General features: G+C 48.2%; 3 protein-coding genes across 3 annotated transcripts; 2 read left to right on the top strand and 1 right to left on the bottom strand.

The window, feature by feature from the left end:
• The first annotated feature begins 104 nt into the window (after positions 1 to 104).
• Positions 105 to 9,338, top strand: LOC135811327 (uncharacterized). The gene is made up of 5 exons (XM_065324551.1): positions 105 to 355; positions 6,344 to 6,437; positions 7,037 to 7,205; positions 7,623 to 7,778; positions 8,370 to 9,338. Exons 1-5 carry the CDS (start codon positions 198 to 200, stop codon positions 8,552 to 8,554), a joined length of 762 nt encoding a protein of 253 aa, XP_065180623.1. The 5' UTR covers positions 105 to 197; the 3' UTR covers positions 8,555 to 9,338.
• On the top strand, positions 3,681 to 5,578 carry LOC135811323 (U5 small nuclear ribonucleoprotein 40 kDa protein-like). Its single transcript, XM_065324547.1, has one exon. It carries the CDS (start codon positions 3,711 to 3,713, stop codon positions 4,761 to 4,763), a length of 1,053 nt encoding a protein of 350 aa, XP_065180619.1. The 5' UTR covers positions 3,681 to 3,710; the 3' UTR covers positions 4,764 to 5,578.
• Positions 9,339 to 10,478: 1,140 nt separating the features above from the next.
• On the bottom strand, positions 10,479 to 16,894 carry LOC135811324 (phosphatidylinositol N-acetylglucosaminyltransferase subunit C-like). Its single transcript, XM_065324548.1, has 9 exons — positions 16,645 to 16,894; positions 15,486 to 15,682; positions 15,133 to 15,202; positions 14,180 to 14,322; positions 13,821 to 13,933; positions 13,137 to 13,198; positions 12,376 to 12,523; positions 11,921 to 12,087; positions 10,479 to 11,645 (listed from the first exon to the last, which is right to left on the bottom strand). The coding sequence occupies exons 2-9, from the start codon at positions 15,613 to 15,615 to the stop codon at positions 11,516 to 11,518; spliced, it is 963 nt and encodes a 320-aa protein (XP_065180620.1). The 5' UTR covers positions 15,616 to 15,682; positions 16,645 to 16,894; the 3' UTR covers positions 10,479 to 11,515.
• Positions 16,895 to 17,034: the final 140 nt, after the last annotated feature.

A 17,034-nucleotide genomic window follows, 5' to 3' on the forward strand; every position in this document is an offset into this window, starting at 1 on the left:
AGATCTTACTTGCCGACATGACGTCATTATCATTCCCGCGCTTCAGAGTTTGAAACGACGTCGTCATCTTCTAAACAATCCAACAATCCAAGTCGTTTGTGATTGTTTACTTTTTAGAGTTCGAGTCGAACTATTTCTCTGATCTGTATCCAGTGGTATCACTCCCTAGGCCCTGTGTGTGATCGGCGGCTTTGGCGATGACCACTTTGTTCAGCTGTGAGGCGACGGATCGCTGGAAGCAGTGCTTGAAGAGCTATGGCTCTGTAATCAAGGCGCTGAGCGACAAGAAGATCGAGTCAGCTGCCAAAGCCAAGAAGCCCAAACCGAATCCAACCTTGCTGCAGCTGGATAACTGGTGAGAATGCTGCTGTGTGTGCCATTGGCATTAGTGCACAGGGCTTGATATTGCCCTATTATCTATTGTCCTCCGTGCTGAACACACAACTTCACGATGTTCCGGGATCCATATCGTGACAAGTTCAACGCAGAAGTCAGGGGGAGGGGGGGGGGGAGGGGGAGGGGCTGGGGGAGGGGGGGGTCTAAAACTTGGCCTACACAGTGTACTAACAGAGTTCAAGTTCCTGTGTACACATACGACCACAAGTGCATTCAGGACCGCCGGAAGCAGTCTGTTACAGTCACGTGGCCTTTCATATTTTGTTAGCGATATCATCGGCGGGTATACATGACCTCCACGGTAGTAAGGACACGTTGGTGGCCAAGAAGTTTGTCCGGTGATAACCCGACCAACCGGACCGGTTCCGGCGGGCCTGACGTTTATGCATCAGTCCCGGCGGAAGCGGTCCGATTGCAGGGGGGGGGGGGGGCATAACTTTGGTGGCATTCGGACTGGCTCCTATAGGGCTTGAAAGTGCTACGTCACAGCATAGCAACAATTTCAAAAATTCAAAAATTGGATCCACTTGGATCCAGTTTTTGTATGGATCCAAGCACATTTCAAGCCGTCTTACTCTCAGCAAGGTGATGTTACCAGTGAAACTGACTGATTTGGCTACTGGGGGCGGGGTTACAACTGGTGGCGAAGTAAAAGTCACCCCTGCATACGACATGAGTGGATTGCTATGCACCCACATACTGAGGCAATAGCAAAGTCACACCTTAGTGGATCCAAAATAGAAATCTGATGTCAACTTAGTACTCCCTGGCCGTTTTTGACGTCATCACTTTCAAGCCCTATAGGCTCTACTTTGAGTACATGAATCATTGGTATCAGCTGGCCACAGTAGAAAGTCACTAGAAACACGGTGTGGTTTTTACCAACGTTGGCTGAATTTAGCTGGTTTTCGGGGTGCCATGAACCCGACGGCCTACGCCCCGCCCCTTTGCTTGGCCAAGCCATGGCCTGATCAACATTTGGCCGCGTTGTTTTAAGGTATGTTATCATGAATATACGGATAACAACTAAACGGGTATCAGTGTCTATATCAACGATAGGCTCCAATACTGTGCGTGGGCGGCAGAACCGGCCCGGTTGGTCAGGTTATCATGGTAATGGCCAGACCAACTCGATGGCCACCAACTGCTGAGGGGTCATGTCACGTGTACGGTGACTACCCACCATATCATACACCAGGCATGAACGGCTGTGGTAACAAAAAAAAAGTAAATTATCGTGTCCGTTCCCGAAGGGAATTCACGACGGCCGCTAACATCCGGTAAACCCTAGCGGCAGATGCGGCGCCTAACGGTGGGGGTGAGTGGATAAGTCTCACAACCACTGGCACAAGTCACGAAGTGCCGAGAACGACCCCATTACGGCATTAGCCGCATCCATGCACCCCTTGTGCCTGGTCACAAGTTCCCAGTTGACTGTGGTATGGCCGAACCAATCAAAAACTGCTTCCGCCGGTGTCCTGTAAATGTTTAGACCTGTCATACATGACAGGAAAGAGTGGGGTATGGCTGAATGGCTGTGGTATGGCTGTGCTATGGCTGTGCTATGGCTGGGCCGAACAGAAACTTCTGCCGCTGCCGCTGTAGTTGTTCCACACAAAAGATGAACATGTAATTCATATCGGGACAACTTTCTTATTTTAATTCTGTGGCTTATCCATTCCGAGTTGAAACTTGGGTACTAGTATACCCCGGCTATCCATTTGGGCTGTAGACTCCAACAACTACCTACTGTAAAAGGAGAACTTTACGGTGGTGTAATTTTTTTTCGGTATTCTCCAAAATCGGCGGTTCGGTGGAGGGACATTTTTCGGTAAACCCGTTTTCCATGTTAGTGTTCTACTGCCGTGGACATGGAAATCCGGTCGCACGTCTAGCCGCCCCAGAGCGCTGGCCATGCAGCCGTGGATAAGCGGTACACACATGCATTTATGCGCTGCAGCGCGCTGGTCGCATCGGATCAACATGACTGTGCACTGCTCGCAGCTTCTCTGTACGCGCTGAGGGCGCCGGCCCCGGTCAATCGACTGGATTGCCATGTCCGCTACAGTAGTACGAGTACCAGTACCAACATTTTCGGTGCGTTTTATTTTGGGTAAAAATTGTCGTCACCGAAGTAACCGAAAATAAAACACCACCGAAAATTTCTACTTTTACAGTACTCAATCTGCAGTATGAGTCTTAGTAGAGAGGTTCCGTGCTACGTTACGTTGCTACGTAAAGTTGCTCACCATTACATAAAGTGGACGGGAAAAACCCGTGAATTCACGAGTTTGCGCTCCACTTGCGGAAAGTTGTCTACGTAGGGTACGTATGTAGGGCTCTACTAACAAACGTGCTCCGTAAGTGGATTGGGGTAGAACTATAAATGCATGACTTTCTCCCTAGGCCGTACACTGTTACTGTTGCGTTCAGAGTTGCCAAGGGCAGCTAGGTGGTTTGAAAACTCCTCACGACGGAACACAGATCCGCATGCAGTGTACTGTAGGACCAGGTATTTCAACGTCAACTAAAGATAACGATCCCAAGATTCTTGTTGGTTAGCGAGGTGAATTGCTAACGAATTCTGTCAGTCAAAGCCGGAAAATGACTGTACATGTACATACCGCTTCGCACATAACGACTTCAAATTTTAACGAAATTTAATACGTTACGATTTTTACAGACGCAATTACGTAGCGCGGAACCTCTCTAGTCACTAGCTAGAGAGATTTTGCATTCCGAATTTCGGAATTGTTATCGGAATCTGGTGGCAGGAGTCGAAAACGTAGTCGAACATTCGGAAGTATGGTGGCGAAAGTGAATAGTTTTCCGAAAACACATTTCGGCTCTTTCCTGTTTTGGCGCGCCATTTTGAGCACTGGTACTCTGCATGTGTCGCAAGATCAACACAACGCCAATTTTTTCCCAGTAAAAAGGCAACGCCTGTTGGGAGTTCCCTAGTAAAATAATAAATTCTTCTACTACTATTAATATCTTCCTTCCACCCAGATAAAAAACTGTAGCAGGTATCCCTCTGATATGAGGGACAGCGCAGGGAAGGAAATGCGTGTGGGCCGCCAAGCATTCACTTCTCAGTTCAGTCGTTTTAGTACATAGTGCCAACACTGGCAGGTAACACCCATTTCCACGACTTTTCCGCGAGTGATTTGGATTTTCCGTCCAAAACGGGATGGTTTTGGTTAGGTTTCGGCTCGCGCCCTCGCGTAATCCGCTTTTTGCCGCTTCTCCACGGGCCCGCGTTTATATTCAAGCGCATGCGCTCGCGTTTTCGTTGCGAAAATTCGTTGAGAAAAATGGCTTCAACAATGAAGAGGCCTCATGGAGGCTATGAAGGAGGTGCCGTCGTTCCTGCGGCGAAGAAAAGCAGAGAGGTAGCTTTCTTGACGAATGTTAGGAAGGATGTCGTACAAGCCGGCCCGGCTCGATCGTCGTCGCTGCTGGCGCCCACCATGCTGCTGACTGGCCATGAAGCAGATATATTTTCTGCGAAATTTCACCCAAATGGTGATTTGTTGGTCTCTGGAGGCTTTGATCGTCAGATCTACTTCTGGAATGTCTATGGCGAGTGTGAGAACTTTGCCGTGCTCCGGGGCCACCAGGGTCCGGTTATGGAGCTTCAGTTTAGTACTGATGGCGATTTGCTGTTGTCCGCTTCGACTGATAAAACCGGTGCAGTATGGGATGTGGAGACAGGCATCAGGCGCAGACGTTTGCGAGGCCATACCTCGTTTGTCAACTCGTGCGCCACAAACCGGCGTGGCCCGCAGCAGTACGTGACGGGTTCGGACGACGGTATGATAAACGTGTGGGATGCCCGGCAACGCAGACCAGCCCTATCGTTGAATAACACCTACCAGGTGATGGCTGTAAGCTTCAACGATACCAGCGACCAGGTGATCTCCGGTGGCCTGGACAATGACGTCAAGGTATGGGATATCCGTACCGGTGACATCATGACACGGCTGAAGGGCCACGGCGATACGGTAACGGCGCTGAGCCTGAGCCCGGACGGCACTCACATACTATCGAACGGTATGGACAACACAGTGCGACTCTGGGACGTGCGGCCGTTTGTCCAGGGCCAGCGCCAGATCAAGATCTTCATGGGCGCGCAGCACAGCTTCGAGAAGAACCTGCTCCGCTGCTCGTGGTCGCCGGACGGAAAGCGTATCGCGGCTGGGTCGGCGGACCGCAGCGTGTACGTGTGGGAGACAACGTCTAGGCGAGTCCTGTACAAACTCCCTGGCCATGATGGCTCGGTGAACGATGTACAGTTCCATCCGAAGGAGCCCGTTATCTGCTCGTGCAGTAGCGACAAGAAGATCTTCCTGGGCGAGCTGCACTGATTGAGTTGCTTTGCTGTAGATACTGGACACAGTGGAACTTGATTTGTATCCATAGCAACCCACGGTTCACTGTTGCTAGGGAGCCTAGGGAGTGCAGACTGTGGTAGAGGTTGTTTATGGCGGAGTGTTGCGTCGTGCGTGCAAAACTGGCCACCCTGTTGACGTGCCCACGGTAGCCTTGTTTGCACCCGGTTGCTGTGCGGCAACCTAACGTACCATTGTGGCTGCGGTGCCATCTGCTGGCAGGGAACATCCCTCACAGAACACCCGCTGTGGCCAAGTGCCTATCTCTCTCTCTCTCTCTCTCTCTCTCTCTCTCTCTCTCTCTCTCTCTCTCTCTCTCTCTCTCTCTCTTACTCTCTCTCTCTTACTCTCTCTCTCTCTCTCTTACTCTCTTGTCTTGTAAATATGCTCCGGCAGCATTTTCGCCCGGCTGTACATAGTGCGCTACGTGACCATATCTGAAAATAACCTTGATGCCCCCAGTTTGTGATTGTTTGTACAGCTCACGTCTTGTCATACTGCATGCTCTAGTGGCTGTTTCTGCTCCAACATACCTCCGCGCCATGAAATATACGTGTAGCTTTGCCTGCGTCATATAATCTTTTAAATTAACGTTCGAAATTTTCTGCCGCACTGTCCTTGTCCTATTCGGCCACAAAATACAATTGAAGCTATATGTCATGCCTGTGCTGTTGCTTTTCATTATGTATATTCTTGATATGACTGCTTGTTTGAATCAAGTATTTTTTGAGTTGGGTCTGTATAAGTTTTTTATGTTGAAAACTGATAATGGCTGTGAGGCTCTTTCGTAACGTGTGTTTGCGCGATGGCGTGCTGGGAGCTCCCTGTGTGCGTTGAAGTGGATTTTAATCTTGTGTGATTGCGTGCTGGGAGCTGCCCGTGTGCGATGGAGTGGGCAAGTTGTGCTCTGGGTTCTTGGGGACGAAAATAATCGTGTGACTTCCTGGTGTGCGCGTACTAAGTTACATTGTATGCCATGCCGTCGCAGATATGCTTTGTTTGAATACCAGCAGCCTGCGTTCAAGATCGATGTTCAGCATACACACTTCGTAATCCTGGTATTCGTGTTGACATGTGCGTGCCTCGAAATACGGGGTTACCACGTACAGTACCTGTTTTGAAAAAAAGCCTATCGTGGGTTCGAAAGCAATCTGTGATCACTTTGTGCATAATTTTTCTGAAACTGGGCTTTTGTTATTCAATCGCTTGGAAATCTATTATGAGAAAAATCGTTGAAACTGCCTGAGCAGTATAATCCCGAATAATTTTCTCAAAAAGCACAAACCAAATTTGAATCATTTGAAGAAGTCTTGAGGTCTATACTTTTGAAACGCACTATAGCCCTCGTATCGCCAATATCATGTTACACACGACATTATGCTAGTATAATTATGAAGATGACCTTTTCAGTGCTTACTGTCTGTTCGCAGGTATTGCCATGGTTGGGGAAGTTGTAGACAAGTCCGTGTGATATAACCGGAATAGTCAGATTTCTAACATGGGTCTGGACTGCACTGTTGTGTTTGTTTGTTCCTCTTACCGTTCGCTGTGTATAGGTATCAGAATGATTTGCCCGGTGCAGTGTGTTCACGATCCCCAGCGCATGTCACCCATGCTGAGATGGCGAAACTCATGCAGTGGAAACTAACCGTAAGTCTACTACCGTGGCCGGCATGTGGCCGGGATTGAGACTGATTTGCCGAATCTCTGGGCTCCCTCCCTGGATTTGCAAAGACATGGCACTAAAATCAAGCAACGACGAGATAATATGCGCTGAAGCGTTGTCACTGGCATACATGTACTAGTAGCCATATGCAAATGCACTACAGTATTTGCCAGTTTGTCAGACGGCCTTTTGTTGGCGGTCGGTAGTCTGGACCGAATGAATCTTCAAATAGAGGAGATGGGGGGGGGGGGGGGGCTAGGAAGTGCTTCGCATCGGTTAGTACAATGACTCTACAGTAGAGTCACGCGCCCAAGAACATTGTTTCCAATGGATTATCCTGGGCAGTTTTTATTTTCAGCAATCTGGTTGCGTTCTTATATAGCACGTTCCTAGAAACAATTCGTACTGGATCATATGTATCCTAAATGCTACCAGAAAACCAACACCGACTCTACTGTATATGTGCCCTTCGCTTGTTCTTACCGTGTCAGCATGCCAAGTAGGGAGTACTTTGCATCTGGTAGTACAGTACAATGACTCTACATGTATATGTGCCGTCTGCTTGTTCTTGTTTGTGTCACAGCGTGGCAAGTTCCGACCTCGCCTTGCGCAACTCATACAGGAGAATACGTCTGAGAGCATTGAGACGTGTACACGCGATGCGTTCACTGCTTACGACAAGGATAAGGACCTGGCTGCTGCTATCCAGAAGCTGTCCAGCCTCAAGGCTGTCGGGCCTGCAACTGCCTCGGGTAGGTAGTGTGGCAAGGACATACAGTGTACGTAGCTGGGTGGAGGAAGATTCATTGTGTGAAAACTCCCTAAGTCGTTGACTAAGTTATTGGTGTCCAAGGTCGGCCCTGGATATGCATCAGCTTTCCCGTATCAGAACTGACACTTCTGTGTGTGCGCCCTTCTGTTAAACTGGTGTCTTTGTCTCTCTCTCTCTCTTTCTCTCTCTCTCTCTCTCTCTCTCTCTCTCTTTATCTCTCTCTCTCTCTCTCTCTCTTTCTCTCTCTCTCTCTCTCTCTCTCTCTCTCTCTCTCTCCCTCTCTTTATCTCTCTCTCTCTCTCTCTCTCTCTCTCTCTCTCTCTCTCTCTCTCTCTCTCTCTCTCTCTCTCTCTCTCTCTCTCTCTCTCTCTCTCTCTCTCTCTCTCGCTGCTTATAGCCGTGATGGCCTGTCGTTTTCCGGAGTCATGTCCGTTCATGGCAGATGAGAGTGTGACAGGTGCCATGCCCGGCATAGCTATACAGTATACACACAAGGGTTACATGGCATATGCAAGCAAGGTGACAACCAAGGCACGGAGGCTGCGTGCGCAGGGTGAGTACTCTGCATGCTCTAGCTAAGCTGCCACTCATGTCTGTACTAGTATTATGGTGCTTGTGCCGGTGGGTGAGTGCTGGTGCTGGCGCTACTGTAAAACCAGAAAGTCTAACGAGTCACAAAGTGTAACGTGTTAACGACCTATTTTTTACGTTATTTGAAGAAACGTTATCGCGAACCCGGTTTGAGATGTCTGTGTAAAGATGTGCATACAGATGGGTGGCCAGGTAGCCATCGTTAAACTTTCTGCACGTTGTCATGCCAAAATTACAAAACCTTATTTTTTTGGTCGTTAAACTTTCCGGTTTTACAGTCGGTGCTGGTGCTGCCAGTGGTGCTGGTGGGTGGCTGGCTGGGTGACTGGGTGGCTGGGTGACTGGGTGGCTGGACCGCTGATGCTAATACTGCTGTGGTGTGTAGTCCTGCTGTTGTGGCGATACTGTGTACATGCAGTGGGTGGTCATGGTTGTGGCATTGGTACTGCTGTTTGCTTCCATGAGACAGTGACTATGTGTGGTATGGGAAACTTAGTCCCTGCTGTTCTTGTTCGTGTTGTTGCCTTTTCACCATCATGTGTCTGTTGTGCAGATAAATCGCATCGCTGGACGGCGCACGATGTGGAGCTGGCCCTCTGGACGGACTCTCTCGCAAAGACTCTCGGAGTTGAGCTGGAAATCGCAGGGGATGATGACAGTACTGCTGGTAGCAAGGACAGTGCGGCAGCAGCAGCAGCAACGAGTACGGAGCCAGCAGCCAAGCGCCGCAAGAAGTAGTGCCCATACGGATATAGACATCAAATGTGTTGCCACAGCTTGGTGTAGTGCACTCTGCAGTTGTGGCTAGGATGTGAAACGCTGGGAGTAGTATTCTTTATCTTCACGATGGTGACTCGCGCCAATAAGAGATGAGTAGCTACGGCTGCTGTCTATGCAGGTTCTAAGTGTTTGTCTGGAGGGTGAAGTGCTGATGGGTGCACCGTAGACACAGTCAAACATTTCCTTTAGAACGTGTTTTCGTTGAACGCTACGCAATAATAGTACGCATGCATCAGGACACCCCGCTGCATGGCTTGCATTGATCTACGAGACGGTGCTTACCGGTGCTGGCAGTGACACTGCTGTGGGTATGCGACACACACATACACACACACACGGCTCATGACATATAGGTCATACTGGAAGTGACAGGGCGGCACGAGGTTTTCCAGCCCTATCACACTATTGATATGCCGCATTCCATTCTGAAATTCGTACTTTTCTAGTTATGACTCATCTTCTCATCGCTATAGTTAGTATAAAAATACTTCTTGGGCCAGAAAATTTACCCTGAGTGGTCTTCACATTTTTTTATCAAGACTTGGTCTGTACATGTCAGCTTACTGAGCTTCGCCTTTTGTTTTACATGTATTTCTATCACCTTGCCTGCTGATCGCACTGTGATGAGCATGAAGCTCAGAGTTGCAATGCACTACTACTACTAACATGTTGCACATGTTCCGTTTGGCGTAGTAATATTTCCACTCTTAATTATAGCTATGAATGTGACTCTACTTCATGACACGTATGCATACGTCATTCATACACACTCACAGGCACACATGCATGCGTATCCTTTCGTTGGCTCGCTCTGTTATGATGCGGGGTTTTTCCTTTTGGTTCTAGAGAATGTTTTGGACTTGAGATTTGCTGTTTTGGTCTACTAGCCTGTCCCTGCGGGGATATGCGGAAAAAAAGTCTCGAAAACTTGCGCAAGAAAGTGCGGCAGAAAACAACGAAAAATGCGGCGAAAAGTGCGGAACTTGCCAGGAATTCGCGGAATTATTTGCAGAAAACTGCGGATTTGGGCCAAATCACAAAATTTGTTGCATCTGTAGAATCGCTATTAAATTTTGGGCAGTAGATCTACTCCATGGATCCAGGAAGTCGTCAAATACCAGGGAGTCCGACTCCCTGATCACCTCCACTCTCTCGGGATTAGTAAGAGTCGAGTCTATGCAAAAAACCCAACATGATCATGGAAAGCACTGCGGGAAAAGTACAGGAGAATGTTTGAAAAAGTGCAGAAAACAACAAAAAGCGCGGGAAATCGCGGATTATGCAGAAAAACGCGGGTTTGGGCGAAAATTGCGAAATTTGTTGCATCCGTGCACATGGAATCGCGATTTCCTGGAGGAACAGACTAGCCTTGTTCCACTGTTGTAGTGTCTGTGTATTTCTATCACTTGACTATCTGCTGATTATGCTTTTACAGCATTCCAGTCAAATGTTCTCATGATCTTCTCGACGCTCCTCTTCTGATGGGGTGTGCACCAGCTGCAAATAATGCCTGTGAAGCACAACCTCCGCACAGATTGCATGATTCGATAATTATTATATCACTGCACAGTCGATGTCCCCACTACTCCATAACACCCCCAGAGTGTGCAAGTGCCAAGCATTAATTACTATTATGCATCGGATAGCGAAATCCAACATTGTACAGTGCCGCTCAATGCAATCCGATCAACCAAGCGAACGCCACGTCTGGCGCGGCGTCCGTGTTCCTCCGCAGTACACAGTTGTAGCTGTGTGATCTAATGGCACACAGCTGGCCGATGGAAAAAAGGCAATAGTTGCATGCACTTGGTACCGCCACGATCACTGGCATCATCATAAGAAGTTTGGGTTCCACCGCGACAGATCTCATTGCAGAAAGTGATTCACAGTTGCACACTCAGCATGCACTCTGCTCTAGGTTTACACTACCAGGAGCACGCCAAATGAACATGCATACAAAATGTATGGCAAAGCACTCCTCTTGACGCATCAACAGAAAAAATAACTAGTACTCCGGTAATCATCAAAGATAGTGATACAAATCTACTTGTACAAGTTACAAAACGTATATTTTTTCGTCTATAGAGCTACTGTCCAGCAGTAGACCAGTCAGGAAATGTTTATGGAAATAATGTAAAAGTGGAATAGACTAGGATTTCAGCCAGGAAATCGTAGGGACACATATGGATTCATATGACAAGCATGGCACAGTCCATTCGGGTATTCCTGCACATGCGCTAGACCCATACAGTTACGATGAGGTGGGCCGTTGTGATGAGGACACGCGGGCAGAGTCGTCCATCGAAACCAACCAGCGTGTTCTCACTGTTCGGTGCCACGTCCAATGATGTGTTTCTGCATCATGTTCAGTACGTTCTGATATCATGTTCAGTATCATGTTCACCACGGGGACTGGACTGCATATGTCGAGGCACTAAATTCAGGACCAGTGCGCTATGTCCAAACGACCCTCGACGAGGGTACCAGTGCTTTGAACCAAAATGTCGACACTGTTGCGACGGCCATTGATGACAAAGCACAGTTCCAGTAACTTGACTAAGGGGAACGCACGTGTCAGCACGCTCAATTCAGGGCCAATGTGTGTAAACTCCTTACACGTCTCAGCTAGGGGACCGCTGTTAGGAGAACATCTCCTCGAGCTGTGCGCTGCGATAAGAAACCGCATTCCGAATGCGACGTTTACTAGGTACACTCTGTTCCAAACAGACCTTGCCCGTACCAAAGGATCACTTGTGTCTGGACCGGAGAGCAAGCGACACACACAACTGGAACATTATCTGCCGCACGTCCCATAGTTCCAGAAACAACTGGATGACTTCTTTGGACTATACTGGATTTAGTCGGAAACAGGTTCGCGTGTGCGCGGTAAACCTTGGCCAGTCAGTGGTGACGTCATGCTTACTTAGTCTTGCTCATGTGTGCAGTGCTGTGGTGGCTACTGGCATGATGATCAAACAAGACCTCGTCAGGTGTCTGTGGTGCTGCCCTGGTGTCTGGCAGTGCTTCATCCCAGGGACCATGGATATTGCTGTGCGTGCAGAAGGAAGAGAGACAGAGATCAATAGAAGAATTAGCCGCAATCATCAATGGAGCTATGAATATGAATGATAAAAAAAGGAGAGAGAGAGAGAGAGAGAGAGAGAGAGAGAGAGAGAGAGAGAGACCGACACACCGATACACATACACACGCAGGCACCCCCCCCCCCCCACACACACACACCGATACACATACACACACCGACACACACACACACACACAGTGACCAAATCATCATGCAGTGCTCCAACTGCCAGCTGTCTTACTTCTTGTAGCATTGCATACGACAGTAGAGATACGGGCATATCAGCACAACAGTGACTTGTAGGAGAACAAACAGTGTGACAGCAACAGCAGATACTGTCCAGAGAAGGATGGTTGAGATGATGAAGAATGGAACAGCAAGGAAGATATGACCAGCACAAAAGGCATCCTGCAGGGTAGATCGTAAAGAACACAGGGATTACACACACACCACACACACACACGCACGCACACGCACGCACACACACACACACACACACACACACACACACACACACACACACACACACACACACACACACACAGGTTGAAGATTGCTGTGAGCGGAGTCTGAATGTATAGAGCCAGATTCATGTCTCCAGAGGCACAGATATGCCGCAGGCATCACCACGCAACATGACACGCTGTTAGAGGTTTTAAGTGTGTTTGTATCCAGAATCGATCATTGCTTGCTTACCGCCAATTGCTGCCTGAGCAACGGCAGAAACACCAGCAGTGCAATGCCACAGGTCAGCGTGACGAAGGTGTGCCAGGACGATGAAAGACGCGACGCCAGGCAAACACCGGCGAACACGGCAGCATTCATTGATATCGCCGGTGATACCCTGAGTATTGGTAGCAGCAATAACAACAACAATAACAACAATGGTGATGAGAGCAACAGGAGCAGCGGCAACCATCAGAAGCAGCGGCAGCAGCACAACCATCAGAAGCAGCAGCAGCAACAGCAGCACAACCAGCAACAGCACAACCATCAGAAGCAGCAGCAGCAACAGCAGCACAACCAGCAACAGCACAACCATCAGAAGCAGCAGCAGCAGCAGCAACAGCACAACCATCAGAAGCAGCAGCAGCAGCAGCAACAGCAGCACAACCAGCAACAGCACAACCATCAGAAGCAGCAGCAGCAGCAACACAACCACCACGACCACCAGGAGCATGCACAACACTGAAACGATTACAATGCCAGTACTCCAAGTAGTATAAGAATTAACCATAGGCAACAGAGAGCTGATGTAGTGACAAAGATACGGCGATGCTAGCCACAATTTTCACAGCCCCCCTGTCCCGTACACACACTGATGCCAGCCAGCCAGGACCAAAAGCCATGCAACACAAGTCTGAGCCCTGCCAACTGTGACATATGCATGCACACACACACGCACACATGCGCGCGCACACACGCACAAGGCTATCGGTAGATTAACTACTACTCACATGGGAGCACTGGCACCTGTACCGTAGTCATGGACAAGAAGATGAGCCAGCAACATAACACACTGTACAACGAGGAAGACGAGAGTATGCAGTCACAACACACACAACATCACCAACAAGCAGTAACAGAGGCAGTAGCCAAAGCAGTAACAGAGGCAGTAGCCAAAGCAGTAACAGAGGCAGTAGCCAAAGCAGTACCAGCGACAGCAGCAACAGCAGCAGCAGCAGCAGCAATAACTACAGCAGTGGGAACAGCACACCCATCAGAACGGACGACAATCACAAAAAGTTTCAAAAATGAAGCACATTCCAATACACCCTACCCTGGGCTGAAAAACTAAAACAATTTCGATTCATGAACAAGACTGATTCTTACAGGGAATCCCCCTAGCAAGCAACACAGCAGGGTGTGTGTCCAGTAACCATACACAGTGTCACAGAGCAGATGGTGTACAAACACTGCTTTTTACGGGGAATCCTCTAAGCAAGTCGTACATCAGGGCGTGTGTGTGTGTGTGCGCGCGCGCGCGTGTGTGCGCGCGTGTGTGTGTGTGTATGTTCAGTATCCTTACAGTCATACCGTCATGGAGTAGATGGTGTAAAAACATTGATTTTTTTACGGGAAATCCCCTGAGCAAGCAGTACGGCAGGGTGTGTGTGTGTATGTCCAGTAGCCAAGCATACCGTCATAGAGTAGATGGTGTCTGTGCTGACAGACTGTGTAAGAGTCATGAGTACTGGTGATAGCCCATACGAGTAACACACAACTAGACCAGACAGCTTCATGTCGGATCGATCTAGAAGAAACAGAGAAAAAGCAAATTTGGACTGAGAGACACACAGACACACCCACACACACATAAAGTAACGCCTACTATACAGGGAGATCAGACTCAGACACTGTGATATAAAACAACCAGCACTGATGTCTCTAGGTGGGAGAGTCAAGAGTGAGCGCATGTGTGTGCGTGTGTGTGCACGTGTCCACAAACACACACACACACACACACACACACACACACACACGTAATAGTAGTCCTTACAGTGCTCCCAGGAGTTTGAGCAGTCCAGGTATCGGAAGGCTACGTAGCCAATCACGACCAGCGGTAGTATCAGCAGCAGCAGCATGCTGGGCTGCAGCCAGCCATACGACATGTAGCAGAACGCTATCACAAACACCATCACACTGGAGTGCAGTGAACGCGACACAGGACAGCACGCACGCACACACACACACACACACATGCAAGCCCACATGCATTCACACACAAGCACATCATGTGAATCCCAACAGCATACAGAGGACGTTATGCACAAACACGATATACGAGTACTAGTGGTGAAACGAATGTCAAACCTACTAGCCGAATATTCTTCGGCTTAACGAACGAATATTCTTTTGGTAACAGAGATGACATCACATGCCCTCTTCCCAGTCATTTGATGGATGCTGTCATTATTATTTAGGTATGACAAATGGTAGTGCCACATAAAATGAACTGCCACATAAGGCTACTTCGAAGTTCAGTCATGTTATGTGCACCATTGGCAGTCCAGTATGGACATACATGTGCATGCATACAGTACAAATCACAGGCAGGCTGTACGCACTGCACTGTACGCGTGCATGTATGTACAGGCACTGCATTCGAAGTGACGTAACGAACACTCGAATGTGACAAACCGAATGAATGTTCGAATATTCGTTTCACCACTAACGAGTACATATACGTCATATATTTAGTATGTACGGTCGTTTGCTGGACTTGACAACCAGAATTCGATAACATTCCACCTCGCAAGCCAACAAAGATCCGGAGATTGTTCATTTTAACCCTGTCGTATCAGGACAGTTTCCGTTGCACCAAGGGCGTCCGGTTAGGGCAGGGTGTACCATACCATCACTCCATGATATGTATTCAATAGGGAATCAGAGATAGGGGTGATGACAAGGCTAGATAAGATGTACAGCACACGTCATGGGGTTGACACTGACCTGCTGAGTTGATGTGACACCATGCATGCTGCACTGCTGATCTGCCCAAATGTATAGATCTTTGTGTTGACTGTGACATATGCACGCACACACACAGTGACACACACACACGCACACACACACACACACACGCACACGCACACGCACACACACACACACACACACATGCACGTGAACCCACCCACAATACCACAGTAAAAAAGACAGGCTACACAAGAATATGACGAGATACAGAGAGAGAGAGATACGAAACTGACAGACACAAAGAGTGCTCCACCGACAAACACCAGTCAAATCTAATTTGAATCATAGCCAAGAAATCACCTTCCACCCGTTTTCGCTCAGTTGCTCACCATTCTTGCGCATCTCCTCAAGGAACTTTCCGGTGTGGACATAATTATCTGGAAACGGCTGGCGTTTGTATAGTACCTTGGACCAGGCATCTTTACTGTCATCATTCAGACGATCACTCTTGGCCTCCATACAGCAGCAGCAGCAGCAATGACAAGACTGTCACATTGGCACGGTGCAATAATGCTGTGTTGCAATGCTGCACGAATATACACGTACACACACCACACACACAGACACGCAGCACGCACAAAGGCGCGCATACACAGTTCATTCCCACATTGTCGTAGTCGTTAGCACACACTCCCCCCCCCCCCCCCCACACACACACACTTGTACCATATAGATCATGTGACTGTCCAGTGGTTGCTGTGTGTTATCATTGCCATGGAAACACAACTCTGCTCCACCTCCACCACGTCCTGGCTCCTGTTGCAGTGAGCTATGCATGAATGCTTGGGTGTGGCTGGAAATCAACTAGTCGTCCCTCTTAATCCAACCGTACTGTATGAACCAGCACCCTTTATAATATAAGTATAAACCAGCACAATTTTCAGCAGCCAACATGTCCTCTTCATGCACAGTGCAGCAGTAAATCAGATTTTTAATCCAGCACCCTCCCAAATCCAGCAGAATTTCCGTAGCACAATGCTGCCGGATTATAAAGAGACCACTGTAACTTGCTGTACTTTGGATTAGCCAAGACTACATGGAGTTGCCCTGCAGGTGGAATGTCGACGGGGCCTGGAGACTAGTGTGTGTCAAAATCCAAAACTAACATAAACCGAAATGTAAAAACCACTCGGCTAGAGCGGTTCAACGAAACCACAAGTTTACAAACAAACCTAAAAAGCGGTACTGTCCCGCGCACGACGACCCCTACCGCCAAAAATCCGGTCTATTGTTATTGGCATGTGCGCGTGCATGTGACACAAGATAATATTATTTTAAAATGTGCATTTCTTTGGAGGTGCGATTGCATCATCATTTCTGTGTGGAATGGCATCGCAAGCACTGGCTCACCACACTGCCACTCTACCCGTAGCACACTCAATGGTGGCATTCGCACAATCTCTATAGATTGTTCGAATTCTACTGCCACAGGCAGCTAATTGCTTGGAGATATGCTTTTCATCCACATGATCATGAAAGTAAACTTACTGCTTATTCACGATTCGTCGAACATCTCAGAGTTCGAGTGAAATCTAGTTGACTGACCAGAAAAAATGTTTGGAATTGAACGAACAAGAGACAGGGACAAGTCCCAGTTCTAACTAACAATGACCACCACAGCTAGCAGCGAGGAGCAATAAAACAAAATCGCTACGTCTACGAAAGACACCATTCGTGGATCATGCAGTAGGTGACTTTGCTTATACATGTAATTTATTTAGAAAACTTGATATCTACAACTAAAAGTACAAGTAAAGCTCTCGTTTGAACTCGTTTGAAACAACAACAAAATTAATTTTCAAAGGAACGACTGTAAAATTAAAAAAGATCATGAAGATGAGGTGGTACGGTAGATGGTGCAAAAATGTGCACACTGCA

This window comes from Sycon ciliatum, chromosome 3, assembly GCF_964019385.1.
Source record: "Sycon ciliatum chromosome 3, ocSycCili1.1, whole genome shotgun sequence".
Lineage (NCBI taxonomy): Eukaryota > Metazoa > Porifera > Calcarea > Leucosolenida > Sycettidae > Sycon > Sycon ciliatum.